General features: G+C 42.0%; 2 protein-coding genes across 3 annotated transcripts; one reads left to right on the forward strand and one right to left on the reverse strand.

The window, feature by feature from the left end:
• Positions 1-260: 260 nt before the first annotated feature.
• tmc1 (transmembrane channel-like 1) lies at positions 261-9,480 on the reverse strand (the record flags this gene model as incomplete). Its single annotated transcript, XM_079270762.1, is given in 21 exon segments — positions 261-288; positions 290-482; positions 912-1,047; positions 1,548-1,626; positions 1,758-1,883; positions 1,966-2,205; positions 2,318-2,385; positions 2,566-2,694; positions 3,508-3,660; positions 3,743-3,922; positions 4,106-4,300; positions 4,383-4,527; positions 4,609-4,751; positions 4,882-4,980; positions 5,126-5,232; positions 5,435-5,516; positions 5,624-5,714; positions 5,846-6,028; positions 6,174-6,633; positions 7,181-7,204; positions 9,444-9,480. Coding segments are annotated over 21 exon segments (2,898 nt in total).
• A 5,252-nt stretch (positions 9,481-14,732) lies between these two features.
• Positions 14,733-22,209, forward strand: zfand5a (zinc finger, AN1-type domain 5a). Of its 2 annotated transcripts, none has more exons than XM_079269703.1 (6): positions 14,733-15,007; positions 18,347-18,508; positions 19,160-19,262; positions 19,396-19,481; positions 20,003-20,131; positions 20,308-22,209. In XM_079269703.1, the coding sequence occupies exons 1-6, from the start codon at positions 14,977-14,979 to the stop codon at positions 20,454-20,456; spliced, it is 660 nt and encodes a 219-aa protein (XP_079125829.1). In that variant the 5' UTR covers positions 14,733-14,976; the 3' UTR covers positions 20,457-22,209. The 2 variants fall into 2 exon arrangements, with proteins under 2 accessions (XP_079125829.1, XP_079125830.1); XM_079269704.1 differs by having other exon boundaries at positions 14,733-14,939.
• The last annotated feature ends 1,619 nt before the right edge of the window (positions 22,210-23,828 follow it).

The following is a 23,828-nucleotide window of genomic DNA, read 5'->3' on the forward strand; positions in this document are numbered from 1 at the left end:
TTACTAATTTATTGATCGGTGGTTTCAAAAGACACGCGACATATTCAAAAAGTGAAATTCAACATTTAAAGATATGCTGTTCTTGTTAACGTCATGGTAAACAAAGAAAGAACTTCTTATTTGAAACGCTTTTTTTTTATCAAGAACCCAGTTTTTTTTTAAAACACTTTTATTGAGGACTAACTTCCCATTACGGGTATTTCTCCATAAAGTGCTTGATATTTTGAGTGACATTTGCTGAGATACTGATTTTCATTCCCTCAGTGTCTCTGCAGACTCGGCACCCTGCATCCTGGGTTCACTTTGCCGAGGGAAACCGGGCAGATACCCGGGAGCCCCGTGGTTTTCATGCTGATAGGACCTGGGAACAGGGGCTCTGGTGGCTGGAAGTCGGCCTTCTTGTTCTCTAACTGAAGGAGGAGCATGGCGTCCATTCTTACCGTGATGTAGCCTCTGACTACTGTGGTCTTCTTCTTCATCTGCTGAATGAGAAGGAAATAATTGTTTCACTTATCAACCATACACACTGCCGTAGCATCACTGTATCTCTTGTAAAAGTAGGTACACGTTTGGTGAAAAACAAGCTAACAGCGTTAGCTATGGCTACTTGGGAGTAACAGGAAAATATTAATTAGGGCAGAAAAATTATTAAATGTGTGCCGAGAAAAAAATGTGAAAAAAAAATATTTTCCAACTGATTGGAGGTTAAAGGACAAGTATAAAGCTTGTATTTCTTTTCAAATTATTCAATAATTTTGAACTGTCAGTTTCTCCATAGTTTGAGACCCAAAGTATGTTTTCTAATTAAAGTTCAACAGATTTTTGTTTTTGTTTAAATTTGATCTTTCTTTTTATCCCAACATACAGAATGATCTGGGATCTTTCTATTGTCTAGAATAAAAAAGCCTCACACTCTTGGTCTTGTTGTGAAGCATTGTTGTTCTTTTGTTGCTTTGCAGTCTGTGATGAAGCTTTTCTGGCCTCTTTTAGATCAATGTGTGCCTTCAGCGCTGCAAGTTTCTTCTTTTTCTTTTTCTCCTCATTTTGCTTGAAAAGGACATAAAATGTATTATTATAAGACAAGAGTCAAGAAACCACCGTAAAGTGTAGAAATGTAGAATAAGGCATACAGAAATGTACATCAGTTGTTATATTGCTATATTTCAACTGCTGCTATTGACAAGCTCTTTGGACAGATAGGAGCTGTTCCTCTGCTGCTCTCTGCTGGATTAATGATACTAATACAACTACTGTGGCCACAGAGACTGCGCACTGTTGGGAAGTTTGAAAGCTGATAGAAAAAAATGAATTGTGAAGGACACAAATAAAAAGCATGAAAGTTCCTGTTAATTTCTTACCTTTACCTGCCTGAAATTGAATTGCCCCTCTTTGTTTAGAATGTTAAAGGATACCATTGTGACATACTGTATGTATCTATGAGCGTCATTCATGTGAAATTTCCAAGTACGAACTTCAGTTATTCTAGCATACCTAAAAGCACATTAAAGCTATGCTGGATAAGAGAGGGGAAATACATTTTGGGTTACCATTTGTAGTTTTTTCTTCAGTTCCACGTTAGCTTCTTTGTAGCTTTTGGATGTAGATTGCAAGTAATAAATGGCCAGTCTGAAAGACAAGGTAACAGATTATTAGCATCACAGAACCTTAAACTTGAGCACTAAAAGGAAGTGATGACAACATGGTCATGTAATTTAACTTAGGCTGTACTGAAGAATATTAGTCTGCTGTTGACTCACACCATAAGCAATATGAAGGGTAGCACCAGTCCAGGGTTAGAGGCATAGCTGAACACTTTACCAAACCAGGCAGGGAAGTCCGACTCAAGAGTCTCCTGGATCACATCAAACATACGTTTTTTCCCACTGAGGACAAGAGAATGATTGTGACAGAAGGTCAAGTAATCAAATTGAAAATGTCAGATCCCGTGAACTATAGCGTCATTACCTGAAGGGTCCACAGTCAAAGGAAGGGGGGATGGTGACGATGGTGTAGATGGCAGGCAGAGTGGACAGGAAGAGGATGACCAGCAACATGGCCATGTAGAAGTTGTTGGAGCCAGAGGCCTTGAAGACCCTTTCCTGCGGCACATTGCAGCACATCACGGCCCAGCACTGCAGGTACATGGACACGTGGAGCCGGAGGACGTTCAGGGCAGGCAGGCAGGGGGCATAGAAAGCACCCATCCTGGAGGAAATTATTAGTCAAAACACTGAGTGGAAGACTGACTGAAAGTGCTATTCACCGTCACCTTTTAAATCTGCTGATTTTAATAAAAAAAACAGTGTTGTTTTCTCACCATATCATTCCTTGATTGAAGATGAGGCCCAGTACGTTCCCACTGACATCAAACTCAGAGTAGGACGGCTTTCACAAACAACACAAAAAGGAGAAAAATAACTCGGCTGTGATTCGTATTTTCATAGCCAACATTTAAATTCACCTCCGGAATATGGTGCACATTTTTAATGTGTAATCACAAATACACACTCAAACATACAATTCCAGGGGCACAGTCACTGAAATCAATTAGAATAGATGACTCACAAATCCGGCCTCGAGGTCCCAACACCAGCAGTAGTTGAGGAAACGAATGAGCACGGCTCTCAGGAAGTCCCCGATCAGCAGCGTGATGTAGATTGTCATGGTATCAGATATGATCAGCCTGACAAACTCCTGCAAAGGATGAAGCAATCATACATTATATAATGCTTAATGTATATATACATATTAAATATAACGCAATGGATAGTTTTAAAGAAAGTAAATAAATACTAAATGGTTTCCTGTCTTGATGATGTTGGTGGTCATCTTACAGAGGTTATACATTTTTATTCACCATTTTTTCACCTTGTATGTGTTTCAATGTTCAGGTTAGTTTACCATTGTGTAAATATGTTCTATGTAAGAAATGAAACTCCACTATATGTCCTACCAAACATAAAATACATTATTGTTTCATTTTAATGCAAACTTTAAATCACATGAACTTTGCATTTCTCTCACTTTTTATCAAAGACTTCTAAAAGTAACAGAATGTCATCAGAGCACATTTTCCCATTTAAAATAATTACTGTATTCAAGCAAATGTAATCAATATATGGTGACCCAACATTGTCAGTGTTAAATTGATAAATTGTGACACAATCCAATGGAGTTTAAAACTCCAGTAGATGATGTTTGTTTGTTTGTTTGTTTTAAATGGCTGTCCACTCATTAACAACAAATCACCAGCCAATCACATCACTGCCCCTTCCATGTTTCTGAAATAAATAAATGGAAATATAAAGATAAAAGCTGAGCTGAGTTCAAAGAAAGTTATCCATTACAAATTTCACAATTCCATGGTTATATTACATATTTAGTTTGTATGTGGTTATTTCAAAATGCCCTATATTTTTATTTTAATATTGGTCACTTTGGGTATCCATAACTTCATGCTGTTAACATAATTACATCATAAAGTTGCATAATAGTTTACACACTGACCTGGCCCACCATGGTCTCCCAGCAGGGCCCTCTGGGCACATCAGCAGGCTGGATAGTGATGGCTGGAGCCGTGCTGTTTTCTGATACTGTACCATTGTATAGACTGGCTTCCCACATGGTTATATTAAACTGAATTATCTTTTCCTCTTCCCTCTGCAACACATATACACACCACAGGTGAAGTATATTATAGAATTATAAAATATCTCACATGTCTACATGCTGTAGTTCTCACTTTGAGGTTGATCTCATCCATGAGTGCAATGATAAAGGTGTAGAGATTTCCCAAGAAGAGGGCAAAGATGCGACCCAGCTGCCACTGCAGGGCGACACGAGGGTGATAGTTCTCCAGGGCGCTGATGACATCAAAGAGCATGGGGCAGAACATCCCCAGTAACGACATCACCATGTTCACCTGAGAAGCACAAATTGATAAAAAGAAATGTTGTTAATTACAGTTGTGTTTTCCCTGCTGAAACAATGTCATAAATCAAAACGGTTTTAACACCATGTATCACATGTAGAACTTGCTCAACATGCATTTATTTCTCTATCCTTGATTCTCTTTGATTTTCTGTCTCCCATTTCTCATTGCTACCTCATTCCTTTCCCACCAGGTGTGATCATCCAGTCCGTCCAGGGCAAACTTCTGAGAGCGGCGCACTACAAAGTAGATGAGGTATCCACTTCCTGCTAAGCAGCACAAGACCAGGAAGTTGGCCAGCACACGCAGAAAACGAGTCAGATGGATGTTGTCATCCTTTCGGCTCTCCTGCTCCTCTAAGATTGCCTCCTGCAGAGGTAGAAGGATACGGGATATCGATGAATGTGAATGTAAATGGCATCAGTCACTGGACTGTATCAGCTACACTGACCTTGAAACTGGTGGTGATGGAGGCAAACTTATTGTCTGCCGTTTCAGGGTTTCCTATTAAGTAGTCCCAGCTGGTAAACGTTTTCCAGTTAAAATTAAAGCTGTTATCATCTCCAACCCCGGACTCATTTGCATTACGGGCCATCCTTTAAAACAGAACAACAAATTCAGTAAAACATTGAGCCCAAAGGACATTAATCATTTGTATGTAGTCATAATAAACGTACGTTCTTATAACCACAATATAGCTATAGGCCACTGTTCCCACACCAACCAGGAAGTATGACAGAGGCATACGGAACTTGAGCCAGCCAATGGCTCGCTGGTTGTTGTAGTAACCGTAGAAGAGGACCGAATACTGAGCGTAACCCTGTGGATGCAAATTGTTGTTGAGGTTATGTGCACTAAGAATGCATCATTATTGTTCACATGTAAACTGACACACAAGCCTATGTAACAAAGAAACAAGAGATTGAGGTGAGTGTGATGATGCAACTAACTCCAAAGTCCCATAAGACAGCAAAGTCCATGGCACTGGTTGCCTCAGGCCTGGGGACAGTCTTTCGTGGGATGGTGCCGTAGGGTCTCCCCATTAATGCCTGTTGGAAATAAGCATAGGAGCAAGGAGGGTTGTTAGAAACAAAAACTCAGCAGACAGAATGAACAGAGAAATGCGTGAGAGCAAAACTGCAGACACAATTATGAACGTGTTTCTGATTTTTTTAAAGGCAGGTAGTAGCCTACCTCTGGCACCATAACCAGGCCAAAGGTCAGACAAAACAAAATCATGTTGATGCCATACATCCACCTCAGAAAGATAAAGTATGAGGCAACTGAGGAGCCAAAATGACCTGAGAGGCAGAGGGAATAAATATGAGGATGATTGGGACACCAGTAATGACTTTCTGTAAGCAGGGAAGCTGGAGAACTAAATGTGAGGCCTGCAAACCTTCCAGTATAAGCTGTATGATTCATGTTGCATACAAAGTCTTGAATACTATGACATGAAGTTTGATACTATGAAGAAAAAAACTTAAAATAAACCAAACTTACTTTCAATCTCCTTGATTTTCATCTCCCATGGAATGCAGGCAGTTTTGAAATTTTCAAAGTCCCTTTGAAATTTCATCCATTTCTACAGAAGAAATATAAATCCATAAAACATGCATCATATATTCAATCTAATTATTTTAATAACTATATGAACAGATACTGACATCAAGTCAGTCTGGGATGCCTTACCTTGTTCATCATGACCTTGTATGCATAGAGCTTCCTGCCTTTCCCTTTTCCTAAAGCTCCCTCATATTTCTCCACAAACTCCTGAGACTCCCTACAAGGAAGAAGATGATTCGCTTCAAAGTGAACCAGAGGCCACATGTTGTGTTTCAGCTGATCCTCAGGAGATTCTGACTTTTTCAGGGTCCTAATTCAAAGTGTCGATGAAAACATGACTGATTTTACCGTAAAGTCACACATTTCTTTTTCATTGGCCAAGGTTTTCCCCTCAGAGTTTGGATCAGTTTCTTCCTCTCGTCCACGGCCTCCTTCAGCTTCTCCAGCTCCTCCGATGACAGAGACTCTGGCCTCACCTCTCGCTCCTCATTGTCCTCGTCATCATTGTCATCTTCCTCACTTGGCTCTGAACTATGGCATAGAAGATGTGTTAAATGTCTTTGCACCTTTGCACCTGTAAAAGAGTCCTTCTGATAACACTGCAGAATGGGAAGATTACAACACTTTTATCAGCAGGAAACTACAGACAAGGTTTATTCTTTCGATAATACTTTACCTTGTTTCAACCACTTTCTTGTGCTTCTTTCTCTTCACTTCCTGTGCTTTCTCCTTCACTGTACATTTACCTCCATCCTCTTCTCTCTCTTCTTTTTTGGCACTCCCATGTTTCTTTTTTCTCTTGGCATGTCTTTCTTCGCCTTCTCCCTCCTCCTCCTCCTTTTTTCTTGTTTTTTCATTTTTTATGTGCTTCCTTGTTTTTGCCGACTTACCACTTTTTGTTTTGGGCTGCACCTCCTCATCCCTGTCGCTCCCTTTTGCTTCTTGATCACTCCTTGTTCTCTTTCTCCTGCCCCTTTCTCTTCTCTCAGGCCTGGCCTGTGATTCCCCCTCCCATTCCTCTGCTCTAGATGCTCTTTTTCTCCTCCCATTTCCCCTCTTCCTTCTCTCCCTATCACCGTCTCTGTGTCGTTCCCTCTCATGTTCCTCTTGAAAAGTAGAAATCTCATCTTCGTCACCTGTAGTAAAAACGTAGATTCTGTGTTAATTCAGTATTAACAATGAAATGCTGTACAAAATATGTACACTCACTTACATCATTGAAACTTTAACGGTGTCACTTTGTTTCTCTCTTGCTGTAGTTATCTTACAGTATTGTGAAGTTTGTCATTGTTCTCTACTCAGTTGAAACATGTATTTTTTTCTCTCACTGATACATTTTAATCCAGGTGGTATAATCCTGTGACACGGGGCATGATAGGGGGGCAAAGGGAAGTGTAAGTATTACTGGGTATGGGGGGTACAAACTGTAGAAGATGAACTGGTGTAGTTAGTTACAGCAGAGCTTCTGAGAGAAGTGAAGGAACAACCGGTGAAAAACAAACCACTCCTATAATCCCAACCCTTGGAATAGGATAAAGTGTGGAAATATATATCAAAGAGCATTATGACTCCTCTGCCTCCCTAATGATCTAGTTTAATTAGGACATTTCTTCATGATCTGACCGGTAGAAACAGCCTGAACTATAGGAACATGTCATGTAATACCATCAAGAACCCACTCACCTTCAAATTCCAGTCCAATGTCAACTGCCGGAGACAGACAAAGTCACAAATTAACAAAGTTGAGAATATCAATGTTTTCAACATCTACTGTATTTGCTATGTCCATAAATTGCCACCAAGTTATGATAACCGGCAATTGTATATTGTGTCCATATCAATTTGATGTGGTCATTTATAATAACATGCATTCAAATACTGCAGGATCAGTGCTGTTAATTCAACTGTCCACAGTTCCGGCATACATGTAGTAAGATGTCCAGGTCATGTTTCTTCCATCTAAGAAATATCAGTAAACTGAGATCTGTAGTATCAACACCTGAATTAGAAAAGATCATACACACATTTATCTCTTCACGCATTGACTACTGCAACTCACTTTTCACATCACTCAGTGTATCTGCTCTTAACCGTCTGCAGGTCATCCAAAACGCTGCCGTCAGATTACTCACCAGGACAAATCGACGGTCTCACATCACCCCCGTACTCCGATCTCTCCACTGGCTTCCTGTAGCATCTCGGATACACTTTAAAATTCTCACCATCACTTACAGAGCACTTCACGGTCAGGCTCCGGCTTATGTAGCTGATCTACTTCGCCCCTATTCACCCGCCCGCACTCTCATGTCAAATGCTCTCGGTCTTCTGTCAGTCCCACGCACACGATGTAAGACCCGTGGTGACCGAGCCTTTGAGGCAGTGGCCCCGAGGCTCTGGAATGCTCTGCCTGCAACTCTGCGCCTCGCAGATACTGTGGATACTTTTAAAAGCTAGCTCAAAACCCACCTGTTTAGGCTGGCGTTTGTGTAAAAGTAAACCCATGTCCTAGACCTGCTCTTAAAATATGTTTTACATTTTTATTTTATTTTTTATAATTTTTTATTTTATTTTTCAATTTTCTCTGTGTAGATAATTGATTGACCCTTGGGTCACATTGTGTTTTTTTATGCTTTTAAATGTCTGCTCTGTTAAGCACTTTGTGATACTACTGTCTGTGAAAAGCGCTATATAAATAAAATGCATTCATTCATTCAAGATAGGAAGGGAATGACTGACATGGATACCAACCTTTTTCAAGGATTCCATTGCTTTCAGTTCCACGACAGAGATAAAGTCAATGAGACTCATCTGAGACTCATAACAAGCACATACCAGCCTCCATCATGAAATATTCTTCATATTAGAAAATAGAAGGCTTTTAAATAATGTCATCCCAATACAATGCAAGCTCGGAACATCGTGAATAAGTTTTAAAAAACTTGATTTGATGAGTCACGTAAACGATGAGTTGGTTAACTAAGTTACAGGACTGGACTCAGTCAGTGATCAAAACACAATTCATGATGAAATGACTTAAAACTGACAAACCTTTCTAATACACTGAGGTAATCATAAAAGCAAAAGTCTCTTATGAAGTAAACAGTACACATTTTTCTCTTCTTTCATTAATTTCCATTCTATTGTTGTGTTTTTTCTGTCTTCTCACGTTCATGCTTTTTTCAGATAAAGTATATCTACAACACGGACCCCTTTCACTGGTCGAGCTTAGCCTACCTGACTGTATACCTGCCACGATTGTCCTGCAGCAAAAGGGGGATAAAGAGTAAAACAAAGGGGACCACTGACAAACTGGACTGATATTCATGTAGTCGGCCCTTTGATGTGTGTCATGCGTGTAACCGGAGTGGCCAGCGATCGGGTCATTACGGCTGTGTGCAGTAGAGGGGCACAAAAGAAACAATGGCCTAATGAAGGGAGACGGGGTGACTGAGGCCACAGGGACGGGGAGACAGCTGAGGGCCAGAGGCCAGCTCCCAAATATGCAGCTGGATGCAAGAAAGTAAATATATTTGAAGTGGTCGATAGTCTTATATTGATTAAAACCTGAAATCCAGTATAAAAAGCTGTGCTGTTTTTACTTGTCTGTTATATTCAGATTAATGAATTTAAGGCTCTGCTAACACAATAAATATGGATGTTTTTGTCCAAAAAGAGGCTCAAATCATTTATCGCAACTATGTCATGAACACACAAACACAGAAACCAAAAGTCTTTGCTTCATTTAAATAATCATTCATACTTTATCCTAATGAACATGCTGACATAAAATAATTGACATCAGATTACGTCAACTTAATCTATCAGACATTTATCTCCACAGACAAAAATGATGAATGTCTTCTGAAACCAAAACTACAGACTAGTAATATGTGAAAGCCAGAATAGCAATCTGGTCATGGAACTAAAAAGATGATTATGCACTTACTGTCATTCTCAGCGGTGGTCAAATTGTCTTGAGGCATCTTCCTCTCATGGTCCTCTCACCCTAAAGCAGTGGCCAGCCGACTTGGTGCATATGTGCGGTGGAAATTAAGCTGCAGGGTTTAGTGGTCTCCCTCCTTCTGCATTTTTACAGGAAAGGATGTTGCTTATTCAAGCTCATGCCCAGCGGTGTGGTCGTGTGTGTGTATGTGTTTGTCTGTGTGTGTGTGTGTGTGTGTGTGTGTGTGTGTGTGTGTGTGTGTGTGTGTGTGTGTGTGTGTGTGTGTGTGTGTGTGTGTGTGTGTGTGTGTGTGTTGAGGGGCTGGTACATGAGTAACTGGCATGAGAAGTTGACTTTTTCTTCGCCACCCATCGACCCGAAACAGGGACAATGACAGCATGGAAACCCTAGAGCCACGCAATTTCACAAGCAATCAATTATTCAAAACAGTTATGACTGCCTTTATGCAGCTGTATGTGTGTTTGTGAATGTTTATGAGTGTGTGTGTGCACTGCTGAGTATGTGTCAGTTAGTTCTTGCAATTTTCCTTCTGTTCTCACACACTGACCCTTGACACTCTATGGCTAAAAAGAGCAACATAAATCTGTGCAAAGCACCAGTAAAGAAGTAAATAAACGCTGATACTGATTCCTGATCAACTGTTTCTTGAACTTTTCATTTTTCATCTGCTTTAAATATGTGTCTCACGTGTTTGTGTACAAATAAGGACAGCACCAGTCAGTCTGGCCTTCATCCCTCTGTGTTTATCTAATAAAACTAATATAAAGGCTGACATTTCACATTGTGTTAAGGTTTTGATCATGGCTGGTGAAGAGTATGAAATGAGTCACAGACTTATGGGTTTATGGACTAATTCAGCAATCTGACACATCTGAATGTGTGTGTGCTTGCAAAATAAAAAATGTTGGGGGGGGGGTCACATTAGGATAACTCAACACCCATTTCGGGACGAAAAGCTGGTCCTCACAAAGGACATTTTCCGCTTAAAAAAAATCACAAATGAGTATGGTGTCGCACTGACATGACCAAAAAATGTATCAAACATACTGATCATGAAAATAAAACGTGAAAGAGAGGCAGGCATGAGTACAAAGCCAATAAACCATTGGAGGGCGCTGTTGCTCTTTACTGGAATGTGTAGGAAGACACTCCTCTGCCTTGTTTATGAATATTGGTCTTTAACTGACTTGTTTTTCTGCATGTGTCTGTCTATTTGTGCATGCATGAATGGAGAAAGCCCATAGCCTCACAGTAAGCATGTTTGTGTAATCTCATGTGATATGTGAGTAAAGACAGTGGGAGGGATATCAGCTTCCTTTTGCCAAACTTAGCTCCTGCTGTGAGAGAGTCACTGAACAGAGGTGAGGCCATTGAGGCCACTTGAGCAGAGTGGCATCAAAACAAACTGCATGATGCATCCGACTGTAAATGGATCTCTTGTGGTAGCTATGAAAATACCCTTTTAACATGCAATATTTTTAAAAACTGGACTTGCAAAAACGAAATACGGCTCGTTATTTGACTTTAGTTATTGTTTTTTCCGTTTTTGAATTCAGAACCCGTTTTTGGTTTGAAACGAAAAACAAGATTACCATGGTATTTTCCGTATTTTGTTTTTTCCGAATTAACGGTAAAACAGATGACTAAAACGTACACGGATCCAGAATGTTCAAGGCACAGCTACAGACAGACAGTGAGGGGTTCAGTGAGGGAGAAAAAGAGAGCATGGTAAGTATGCGTGAGTAAAACAGCGTCATCGAGCAAGGAGGCGGACCCTGTCAAACGATGGGTTTTGTTAGGGGCGGGATTTGGCCACTGCAATTGACAGATTACAGAGGTGGAGGCGTGGCATGTTCTTGCAGACAGATAAGCACGTGGCCAGGCCCATCTGCACGAGGGAGCAGCAACAAAGACCAGCCAGTCTGGGGAACAGAACAGAACACAGGACATCTGCTGCACACACACATACACACACACACACACTCTCTCTCTTTCGCAAACCCACATGCAAGGGTTCACATTTGTTCACCTCATGCAGGCATATGCGAACTACAGAGTCTCATGTATCAGCTGCAAAGGAGAAACCCACAGGCACAGCAGCATATCTATTTATAACCGGCAACTAGCCTAATTATTCCAAAGCCACATCAACACTCATTACAAACATATGCACCAACTTTCTGCAACTTTCCACACTAACGCACACAAACATTTGTACACACACCGTGTTATTTCAACAATCATCCAGAAAGCCATGTACGGTGAGGATTGTGTGCTTGAAAAAAAAGGGGGGGGGGGGGGAAGGAAAAAGGGGAGTTAAGACAATTTAGTGTGTGCTGGGAAAGTTTGGGGGTACTCCTCCATGGTCAGAAATAACAAGAAACACATGCATGAGAGATGTAGAGGAGTTGTGTAGCTGCACTAGTGAGGGAGTAAATGGTCAATCAGTGCTGATTCAGCAGATTACATTAATTTGATCCGATTGTTGTTCTCTCTCTGTTCATCTCTCCATTGCTTTAATTCTCTTTCGCTTCTTTTAGAACACCTAATACTTTGCTTCTTGACACTTTTGCACATATGTGACCCAGGCGTGTTTTACGTCACATGTTTCCTCCAGTGTGTTCACCTAGTGTGTCCTCAACAATTACAGCAACAACAGTGTAAATGGAACTTAAAGTAGCAAAGATTTACAACAAAGCTGTCCCTGATCTCCCCAGAATCACAAAGACAGACACCCTCTGTTTGTAAAATGTTTCTCTTTACTTGTGGTACCACCCACACATGAGGGGCGATGATGGGGTGGGGGATCAAGTTTTGAAGCAATGGTTTAAGTCAGCCTCAGTGCAGAGCTTATCAAGCCCCGCACACAGCTTATGTAAATGGATAAGCTGCCATTTCCACCACTAGCCCCTTTATCAACAGTGTCTCACCACACAGACGCCAGACACAGGCAAGCTGTGCATCTGTGTGTGTGTGTGTGTGTCGGGCCCATATCTGCCTAGTAACTACAGACAGGCTGTTCCAGATTCTCATAAGTAATCCTCACACACACACACACAAGCACAGACTGAAAGGTAACAAAAAGCATTAGCTTACAATTGTATGCATTCGCTGTCATGGCAACATTGTCACTTGCAGCTCCTCGCATGTGCCTGTCATGGTCGTGCAAAAGAATTATTGGCCCACTCCCCCTTTAATTCAACCACCAGCACCACCTACCCCCCCCCCCCCCCCCCCCCCCACACACACACACACATACACACTCAGTACTGCCACCAAAACCTACAAACACACTATAGAAACCAAGCTATGACAGCACGGGGGATGGGTAATGATACTCGACACCTCCCACTCTCTGCTCAGCTGCCCCCTCCCTTCACTGAAACAAATGAACCTTCACATACTAAACAGACATACACATGCGCCTTCTTTTCTGCTTCTCTGTAGGGCTGCGTTAACACAACACTCACACACAGAGACCTCAGTGTAAAACACAGACCTGGTTTCCCCTTAACTTCCCCCTCCCTCCCTCCCTGTGCCTTCTTGACTCACATAAGAAAAGCTTATGTCAGTATATTATTTATATATATTACAGTGTGTGTGTGTGTATGTGTGTGTGTCTGTGTATTCCCCTTAAAAAAGCTAGGGGAAGATCAGCAGCAACAGCAGCTACTTTTACTTTCACTCGGCTGACACTTTTTCCAGTTTCCACATGAGTTCTGGTTTGAACTGGAGCGAACAGACTGTATTACCCAATGGCTTCCAGACTGTACTAGCCTTCTAAGGTTCCACGAATCCATTCACTGATAGATGATAGTACGTTCCCTCAAACTTACATACACAAATACACACACGCACACACCACGAGGCCCTACCCGAGTGTTTGTTTTCTGCTGAGTGTGGCCTGTAGTGCCTGCATGTGTGTGACGTTACTTTGACAAGATGGGACCTACGTTGGGACCTGTTGAACCTGCAGGGCAAACTATACAGCACACAGGACACACTGCATTTGAGTGCAAGGAACATGTTTTCACGTTTCACAAAAACACGGCCAGTATGATGATATGATCTGGTGGCTGTTGGTTTTATAAACAGCAGGCCAAAGTCAAATTTGATAGAACAAAAGATTGTTTGATTGTTTGATGTTAGAATTTCAGTGGCAGTTCAGCCAGATTATGATAGTGTGCCACGAGAAATATGTTTACCACCAGGGCTGTATAGCCAAGATTTTAGAAATACTCCAAAGTCTCCATGATTAATCCTACCTCCACATGAAGTTTTTTCTTTACACACTTTTTGTATAATCATTTAACTGTTAAAATAGCATTCCTCCCAATACAAGAAAATAATTCTGGTGGACAAATGAGAAATCGCTTTATTTTAGCATGGTTTTAGCCTGAAATGCTCGGATATAAGAATTTATTTAACTGTAAAACCTTAAAGGTTGCTCAACACGTTATACATATTTGAGTTGACCTGATCAAATATGGGTTGTATTTATAATCAGAATTGAAAAAAAGTTTTTTTGACATGCATTTACAGAAATAGAAAATAATATAAAAAAAGAAATGCCTTAAGTTTGACAAATCACAGAGTATGAATGATAATGTATTCAGAACCGGCCTATGTACATGCCTATGTATGATATCACATCCACCAATTGTAATTCTAAAAAAGTATTGATATTGGTAGCAATATCTGTGATCCTGGCCCCAGTTAGACAAAACAAGTGTGTGTGCGTGTGTTTGTGGGTGTGCGGGAGGGAAGGTAGGGTGTCAACCTCTCCCATAACAAACAGGGTTGTATGTCTCTGTGGTTATAAATCTGCACTTGTTTTGTTCCCCTGACATAAATAATCATACGAGGTGGCAGGAGGGGCGAGGCAGTAACAAGAAATAGTGCCCTCTCACAGATAGAGAATATCGCACAAAGAGGCATTCCCAGGAGAACATCCTCTTAATAATCATACTTTTTTCAATTCTGTCATGTCAGCACTTATATTTATTGATGCATTCGTTTAGGTGTATGACTCAATAAAACAGATTCGTGGCCTTGTAGGTGGATGACGAAGAGATGTGTAATAACGCAACACTGACTGCGCGAATGCGCATGCGCACAACCGACAACCCTCCCTCGACTCGCAAAAGTGTACATAGCGCTCGGGGGCTCCGCTGTCAGCCAATGGCGACACGTAGTTTTACCCGTGACATCATCCGCCACTCCTCTTACTAAAGAAGGAAACAAACATCTATCCAGAAGGAACGGGAGACGGCGAGAGGAAGAGAGAGAGGTAGGAGGGCGAGGAAGGGAGCATTAAACCCACCTAGACCCGTCTGACACGAAGGACACCGCCACATAAACACAAGTAGAGTGAGTAAAGGACCAGGACCTGGACCCTTCGACCGGTTTTTTCTTCCGCCAGGACAAGCGGCTACTTTTTCCTGTCGTCTCGCGAGAAACTACATCGTTTTTTAGCAGGTGATGATCTTGGATTATTGCTTTTTTTTTCTTAAGGATGAATTTTGAAGTGAGCTCAGCTTGTGGAGGTAAACAACGAAAAGAGGGGTGTTTAACTAGGCTGACGGTCGGTCACGGCGACCTTTACCGGTGGATTGAAAGGTCAGGGGGGTTCTATGTGTGGTGGTATTGTGTGGTAAACAACGCTTTTCTTTCGTCTTTGGGCTCGTTGAAGTTGTCACCACCAACACCACCACCATCTCCTCCTCCTGACTGGAAACATCACAAGCCCTCAAACGTGACTCCGTCTGGTTTCGGGGGAAAACAAGGGAGGGAGCTAGCTAGTGCTGGTTGATGTCTCTTCTGTTTTTCTATTTGCCCCGAGCTGGGGGATGGGGAACCAAAGCCAGCTAATTCCTGTCTAGAAATAGAAAATGCATAAGCCGAATGTGCAAGTAGAGCGAAAGAGTTTCTCTGATATTACTCCAGATCATTCAGTTAAATATTAAATGACCTGCCAGTACATCTGTGTAGTTTTAGCTCAGAAGAAAACGAAGGTTTGCTCGGTGCTGAGAGCTATGTGGCTCCAGCAAGTCGTTTCTTAGTACTTAAGTGTGATTTATATAGTCGAGGTTGTTCACATTGTGTCGTTGAAAACACGTAGAAAATGGAAATAAGTAGAATTGATGCGAGAAAGGGGGGAGCTACACAACGATGTCTAAACAGGAAGCAGAGAGATGGCAGACAAAGGAAGAAAGAAGAAACAAAGGGAGCAGAGACCTCACTGTCTAGAGTAGACTGTAGGTTATTTTACTAAACATCAGTGCTGTTGTCTTGCTGACGCTCTCTCTGGTGACTATTTGTAACATTGTGTCCTTTTTTAATGAGAATACATTCGGTGTGTGGAACTAAACAGTGGGCTTTTTCCTGTTCTGCCCTTCAGTGTGACTCAGTAGTTTTCAGCCCAGCAGGGCCTGAAATGAGAGCTAACGTTAAACCTGTGTCTGATACAGGAGCACTGTATCCCCCCCTTTGGTTTGCTAGAGGTTTTCACAGCTATGTTGTTTTGAACTGGGTTCAATAGTCCGCCGCTTAGAGGCCGAACAGAACCATTTTTAGATCAGTTTTCACATTTTATTGGCATAGTTTTTTTTTGTGAAAGGAAGTTGGTGGTGAATGATTGTGGCTGGTAATCTGTGCTGGAAACCCCCTGCCTTGCCCTGTCAGCTGTTCAGTATTTCACAATATATGTCATATTTAGGACATTTCGGCTCGCTAAGCAGTGATTTAGCTGTAGATGAATCAAGGTGGTTGGATGAGTTGCTCCACTTGGTGATAAACATTAACAACAATCGGTCATATTTCATTCACAGCATGTGTGCTTTTCTCTCTAAAATACCTAATTTAATCATCTTTATGCGCTTTATTCATGCCATAGTGAAAGATTTTACGTCCTACCTTATCTCAGGTTTGTGAGAGGTCTTGGTAGATGTTAGGTTAACATGCCTGCTGTTTGTCTGACAGCTGGGCCCAACAGTGACAGTTGAGCCCCACTGTCCGTTGTGTCAGAAAGTCAACAGTTCACGGTCAATTTGTTAGCAGCTATGGTCGTTGTCGCTTTATCTTTCATGTTGTTTTTCTGTCTCACTTTAAATTGATATCCTATATTTGAGGAGCTGCTTTTACTCAAAGACCTCGTCCAAGATTTGTGGGGGCATGGATGTGTACGGTAGCTCAAATTGTACAGTCCAAATGTAGCTGTCAGCATAATGAACTGGTGTTGGGTTTAAAGTGAATGATACTGGAGATCACGTGCAAAGACAAATTCCTGTTCAGCTACATGCTTACTAACCTCTGGGTCAGTCATGTCTGGTATTTTTCAGCAGTTGAACACGTGACACAGAGAAGGTCCTTGTGGGCTTTTCCGAGGAAAACCTTTCGCTGATCAGTGATCAGTGATCGCATGCAGGGGCAGATAAAGAGGGGGGGGGGGGGGTTGCTCAAGGTTTAAGGGAACTTGTCTGTGAGGCCAGGACACCTCGAGTGAACTGACAGGACGTTCTTAAACAACTGCCAACTGTCTCTCCTGGACAATTAAGCTTGTCTGTCCTGTTTGTGTCCCTGACCAGAATGTAGACGAGCTTCACGACAACACCAGCAAGCAGCTCCCATGTTACAGCACGACAGGGCCGAAAGTTGTTTCGAAGGGAAATATGGTTCTGTTAGTTGTTTGCTGTGTTGTTTTCTATGTTGGCGGGTCTGGTATCGGTCACACAGACGATTTGTAAAACAGTCCGGGCAGGACTGACAGACAGGAGGCCTCTTAGCCGGCTAATCTAGAACTTCCTGTCTGGTGTTCATTCATCGAGGTGTTTTTGATCTGTTTCCTCAAAGGCAGCGCCTCCCATTACACAACTTCCTGTTGTATTGCATTGCAGCACTGCAGGCTGACGACAACGTCATAGGGCTTCACGGTTTGCCAAGTTTCGCACATATTTATGGGCTTGTGTGTGGGGAGAAATGACTCGAGAGGTTTTTGAAAATGTCTTGTGGGGCAAGTATCACAGGGGGGAAGGGGGTGGGAATACTTTCTGAAACTGTCGACCTACTCGGTTTCCTATCTTGTGTCCTTTGGTACAAACAGTTTGTTGTTGTTACTGCTTTGTTCTTTTGGGGGCCGAGATACTGCTGATGACTCAGTGCTTTGTTTGGTGTCTGGAGGAAGTGAATAGACTAATGATGAGGCAGTGTTAGTAATTGTGAAGAGTCATATTTGGTCATATAATTATCACGACGCACTGTGATGACACATTTAGCACAATTACCTTTTTAGTTATTTGGAATTAACTAAGTGATGCAAACTATGTGACGCTATAGGATTAGCTGTCTGGAGAGGTGCAACTGATTACTTAAAGCACTATACAGTTATGAAAATGAAAGATGGTGGGTGAAATGTATAGAAGAGTCATACCAACTGTTCTCAGACCCGTGGGGAGAAAAGGGGGACACAAATGTTCTTTCCCACAAAGCTGGGACAGAACATTCTGCCAAGGTGCTGAGCAGCACAGAGCGAGCGTTTGTTTGTTCTCTGGACTTCCTGTGGAGAAGAGTTCATTACTGTATTCAGGCTAAAGGGCAAGTCAAAAGAGACAGGCGTGTTTTACAATTTTCATAATATGACGCTTGTTATCTGTGAGCCCTGGCAACAAGTTTCTTTGGAACTAGTTTGTCAGGACGGCAGCGTCTTCACAGGGAAACGTGCCCCGTGATGGGGAAACATGGAAGCGCTCAGTTGTATTTCACATTGATGTGTTGGTGCGGGAAAATTCTCTCTCTGTCTGTCTCTGTCTCTCTGTCTCTCTCTCTCTCTGTGTGTGTGTGTGTGTGTGTGTGTCTAATTCTCACTCTTGTTTATCTCGTTCTGTTAGCAATGGCCCAAGAGACGAACCAGAGCCCGGTGCCCATGCTTTGCGCCACGGGCTGCGGATTCTATGGCAACCCAAGAACCAGCGGTATGTGCTCCGTGTGCTATAAGGATCACCTGACACGGCAGCAGAGCAGCGACCGCATGAGCCCCCACAGCCCTATGGGTAAGTTAGGACACACACACACACACACACACACACACACACACACACACACACACACACAGAGATATGGTAGAAATGATTGCACCCCAAATTGATTTCAGAAGCCCAGTTTGTGTTGTAAACAAATAGATGTGTTATAAACTATATATTTACAGCTTGAGATAAGGAGGGACTCATAAGAGTGTAGACATTTGTTTTGAAATAAAACCAGTTCCAGGCCAGTGGTGTATCTCCTCCCCCCTGCCCTCCCTCTCTTTTTTTCCACTCTTTGTAATGACAGACAGCTGTTTTCTTCATTACAGTGTTCAGGGTTAGGTGTGTGTTCACTCCTTTTAAACATTTCTCAGATCAAACATTGAAGGTTGTCCCACAATGTGACACTGGCAACCTGTTGAGACCTATATTTCAAACGAGACGAACCATAAAAAGAGCAGAGAGATTATCCTGAATACAGCTTTGAGAAAGTTAACTGAAGAGATTTGAAATTATTAATCTGGAGTCGATAAAATTAGTTTATTGTAATTTAATTTCAACATTAATTACAGTTATTGATATACAAGTACTTTTCCACCTATGATTGTACATATTTAATCATTTTTATATCGATTTCAAATGTTTTTGTGTAATGGAGTTCACTCTGTTCTCACCCAGGCTCAGCTGGTAGTCCTATGTCAGAGGCCTCAGCCATCCAGAGACTAGAAGCCAGTCTAGCCAAGGTTGATGCCTCCCCCTGCTCTTCACCAGACATGTCTAGGTCAGTAGTACTGTTTGATTTAAAAAAAAAAATATATTTTAAGATTGTTAGTAATCAGTGAATGTGATAACTTCTGGTTCCTTTTCTCCTGCTGATCCCTGTTTCTCCCTTTTTTTTTTATTCAAACCTTCAGAACCGTTCAAGGATCTCTTCCTGTGACCCAACAAATGACAGAGATGAGCATCTCGAGAGAGGACAAGCCAGAATCCTTAGAGCCTGGTAAAACATGCAGACTCACTTAGACACACTTGTAGTTACCGACAGGCTAGCCGATAGAAACAAGTGTCATGCGGGCCAAGAACAGACGCATGAAGATGAATGCTCGCATACAGACGTCTTGAGGCAAACGTCGCCTTGTAGGAGCCACTGTAGCCACAGTTTGTTTCCGACGCTTCACTGCATACTTTAAATCCAACTGTTGGTTTTACTTACAGCCTCCAAAAAAAGAGAGGAGGTCTAAAAATAAACATGTTTAAAAATACCTCTACACCAGAGGGTATTCTCAGATCGGATGCTGCCTGCCAGAGGCTTTCTCAGTGTAGTGCACTATTTTCTGCCAAAAAAAGAGGGGGCCATTGAGAGATAAGGAGATCATTTCAGTTGCCCGTGTTTATATTACAGTTAACTCAACTCATTAACCTGCTGCTCTTGCAAATTCTCAAGATGTCAAGATAATGGCAAATTAAACCCAGCATGACTAAAAAGTGTTTTATTTCCCCTGTTGTCTTTCTCTTCTGTAGTTGTAAACCAGCCTGCTGCTTCTAGCCCTTCTCCTGTAGCGTCTTCCAGCAGTGAAGAAGGCAAGGGGGACAACTCAAAACCCAAGAAGAATAGGTGCTTCATGTGCCGCAAAAGGGTGGGCCTTACAGGTGAGCAGATGGGGACATGAAGGAGCATCTGATGCAACACGTGTGATTACTGTCAGCGAGGCAGGTTGTGATAACTGTTTTATTGGTTATAGATGGAAAGCCAAAGCGTTTTCTCTGACCACGACTTTCACCTCTCCTGTTCTAGCTTTTGAACCCTGACCGTTTTGTGCTTCCAGGGTTCGACTGTCGCTGTGGAAACTTGTTCTGTGGCATCCACCGGTACTCCGACAAGCACAATTGTCCCTATGATTACAAAGCTGAGGCCGCCGCCAAGATCCGTAAAGAGAACCCTGTGGTGGTGGCGGAGAAGATCCAGAGAATATAGATTTTACAAAAACAGAAGCAGCAACGATGACAACACCTTTGACAAAGACTGGAGAATGAGTGTGAACCTTTTTGAAAGGAGCACGAGTGGCTAAGTGAGGCTCGAAAGGACTTGATTTACGAAATAACAACCTCAAGAAAATGATGGCGAAAAAAGAAGAAGATCCTGTCTGAGGGAGATGCATGAATGATCACTTTCCTCTTTTTTTGATTCATTCATTAGTTTGTTTTATCCTACTTTCTGTGGTGTGACTTTGCGGCTGTTCAGTCCTCTTCTTTCTTTTTTGTTTAAGAATATGTCTTGTCTTATTAAGAGCAGCCCAGGCTAAATGTCCAGGATATGCTGTGCTCCTCTCACCCAAACCAGGCGCCATTTTGTGCCAAACCACAGTCAGCCATTTTACTATGACCCTGTCATGCGTCAGACACTAGCATGTCTTTCAAATCATTCAGATTACACAGTAACAGTCCACACGAGTTGTGTCCCTCAACCTGTTGAACTCCTTGCTCTGTGCTCCGTTGGTACTGGAGTCGGTCAACGTTTGGAGAACCGTACAACTGTCTCCCACCATGCACAAGGGGCTTTGTTACTTTGTCTCTGTCTTTCCTCGCTTTACCTACCTCACAGCTGCTGTGTTAAGCTTTGTTGTCTTCCCTTTTACTTTGTTTTCATCAGCTTTGACGCCCAGCAGAACCGTGGATCATCTTGACAGTCAGCCTCAGTGACCCTTTGATCAGCATGTCTGTGTTGACTTTGATTGGTTTGATTGTGATGAGGCTGTTTCCATTATGGCTGGAGGTATCACGCTAGACAGGGACAAACCAATTACTCCCAAGTTTCATTAAATCTAAATCTTTTCAACGGACATGATGGGTAAAGGAGTTCCTCAACTGGTCTGAGCTCATATTGTAATCACAGACGCCTGGTGCAGGGCTGTGTGGCCTGATGTGTTGCCTGAGAGGAAGGATGGCACCCTTCCCCTGCAGGCCTGGTAGGAGCATGAATGAATGGGATAAATGCACGAGTTACTCTTTATCTGCATTAGTGTTTCAGAAATATTTGGCATCACTCAACTTAGGGTTTCAGACATTTTATTTGCTGAGAGACAATTATGTTATGTTTTTATTAGCTTTTTTTCCTCTTTCATTGATATTGTACTGATGTTGGCGCATGCATTCAGTGCTTTTATGGAATGTGAACCATGATTTTTTTTTATACGCGAACATTCGTGTGAGCACTGTGTGTGTGTGTATGTGCGTGTGTGTGTGTGTTTCCCCCCCAACCTTTTTGTCTGTGGAGCTACCCGGTTTATCAGCACATGTTTACAGGCGCATGCCAGAGCTAGATTTATGAAAAATAATAGATACCAAGATTAGATGTAACTTCTCATCTGTGTAACAGCTATTGGTCTGTGTGACTGCTTTAGAAAAGTGTGTGTGTGTATTTGTGAGCGTGCATGTGCACATTCCTGTGCAAAAGTGTGTTTTCATGGCTGCCTGACACATTGAAACCAACGTATGTTTGTGACTTGTGTTAATCCCTGTTTTTTCTCCCCCTGTAAGGATGTTTTTTTTTTCATTTTAAACGCAACTGTATGTATCCGTTTTGAGTTTTTCCATTTCTGATTCTTAGTTATATGCAAATTTGTACAAAAAATGAAAAAACAACAAACTGTTGATATTTATGTATTACATATAATCTTGCTATCCAGCATTTCGACAGAATAGTATCATGTAAATAAAACTGTACAGAGAGACATTACCACGCTTCATTGTGTGATGACTTTCACAGCTCACCATTTTCTCATTTCTCAATATTGTTGGGGTTTTGGTGGAGTGTGTTTGGCTATGTTTCACCAGTACTGCACCTTTTATTGAATGTCTTGTGCATATTAAACTGTCGGATCAAAGAGGCAATTTTAAATGGAGGTAACCAGGTCATTATACCGTTGCATCAATAGGAAAAATAAGGCTATTTTGGGAAGATGAAGTTTGATGAATCGGCGCAAGACGATAATGAGTGAACATTGTGGAATTCATTTCAGTGGGGACACGAATAGTGTAGAAGCCACATGTCAGGAGCTCCAGCCTCTAATACCTTACCTAAGCTAACCCTGCCTTAATACAGAGCTGTGGCAGCACAGGCGGTAAACCTCGCTCAACAGACTCTTCCTGGAAGAAAGCGATCCTTCTCCGCTCTGTCTAGGTCGTACATGCAGGACTCAGTGAGTGTGTGTGTGTTTCAGGGACAATGTGTTTTCTCACACTCCTGTTGGGAGCTCTGGGGCCGAGTGTGTTCACGGATGGCGTCACGACAACAGCTGCTCAGACAGCTGAAGTGTGCTCATGTGGTGTCCCTGTGACAGAAAGACACACAGATCACATTGTCTGGACACAAGTCTAAAATACAATGGAGGATTTACACAAACGCATATTGAGTGGGGAACCCTTTTAAGTGTTTAAATGTAATATTTTTACTGAGCCGTCTAAATCCAGCTATAGTGACAAATAATTAGAAGGCAAATGAATCACTGACCACACCATCATCGTTTCTGGTAATCACAAGTCCACATGTCCTTTGAACCAGAGAGGACAGAAGAGTGCACTTCATAAGTAATGCGTTGACAGATGAGAGGAAGATCAACACACTCCAAATATGACCTGGAATAACTACAGATATCCTGAATCACACTGTGTGTGTGTGTGTGTGCACCCCTTCGCTCTGTGTCACCCCTTCTCTTTGTGTGTGTGTGTGTCTGCCAGCCATTGGGTGTGACTGAGGTTAAAAGACTGGCTCAGTAGATGTAAAACATCAGAGATTCTGAATGGAGGAAAAGGACAGACAGATGTGCAAAAGGAGATGGAAGTTATATGAGGCCACAGACAGTGAAAACAAACATGAACACACACTTCTCTCTTAAGGAAACGGTCACACCCACATTAACTGCATCTTCCTCTACTTCTTTTTATGTGTTCCTGTCTAAGTTTCACAATATAGTTTCTACATTATATCTTTAGTGCTTACTACATTTCATACTACATCAGTATGAGAGGTAATTTTGGCCAAAAATGTAACATTTCTGTCACATAAGCACAAAGAATGCATACACCTGTGAAATACTTGCACATATACTTGTTAAATCCCTTCAACAGCCATACATAATGAACATTCATAATACACAGGAAGCATTAGTACATGTTTAGGGTCTGTTGTTACTCAGAAGTTGGAATGGGTCGTTCCTTCAGCGTAAGGTTGATGGTCTGATCACTGACTGTCCTATTCACAAGGCAAAGTATCCTCGAGCAACGCATTGGACTCCAAAACACTCTCTGTGCTGCCATCTGGCTGTGAATGCTGTGAGTGCAGCCCATT

Source organism: Melanostigma gelatinosum (genome assembly GCF_949748355.1).
Source record: "Melanostigma gelatinosum genome assembly, chromosome: 6".
NCBI classification, from domain to species: domain Eukaryota; kingdom Metazoa; phylum Chordata; class Actinopteri; order Perciformes; family Zoarcidae; genus Melanostigma; species Melanostigma gelatinosum.

What these genes read in the sequence shown, in the direction of transcription:
- zfand5a (XM_079269703.1), top strand. Translation starts at nt 14,977, where the DNA reads ATGAATTTTGAAGTGAGCTCAGCTTGTGGAG. An exon ending in GAGCCCCCACAGCCCTATGG is followed by an intron (nt 18,509 to 19,159) that starts GTAAGTTAGGAC and finishes GTTCTCACCCAG; the next exon opens with GCTCAGCTGGTAGTCCTATG. An exon ending in CAAAAGGGTGGGCCTTACAG is followed by an intron (nt 20,132 to 20,307) that starts GTGAGCAGATGG and finishes TTGTGCTTCCAG; the next exon opens with GGTTCGACTGTCGCTGTGGA.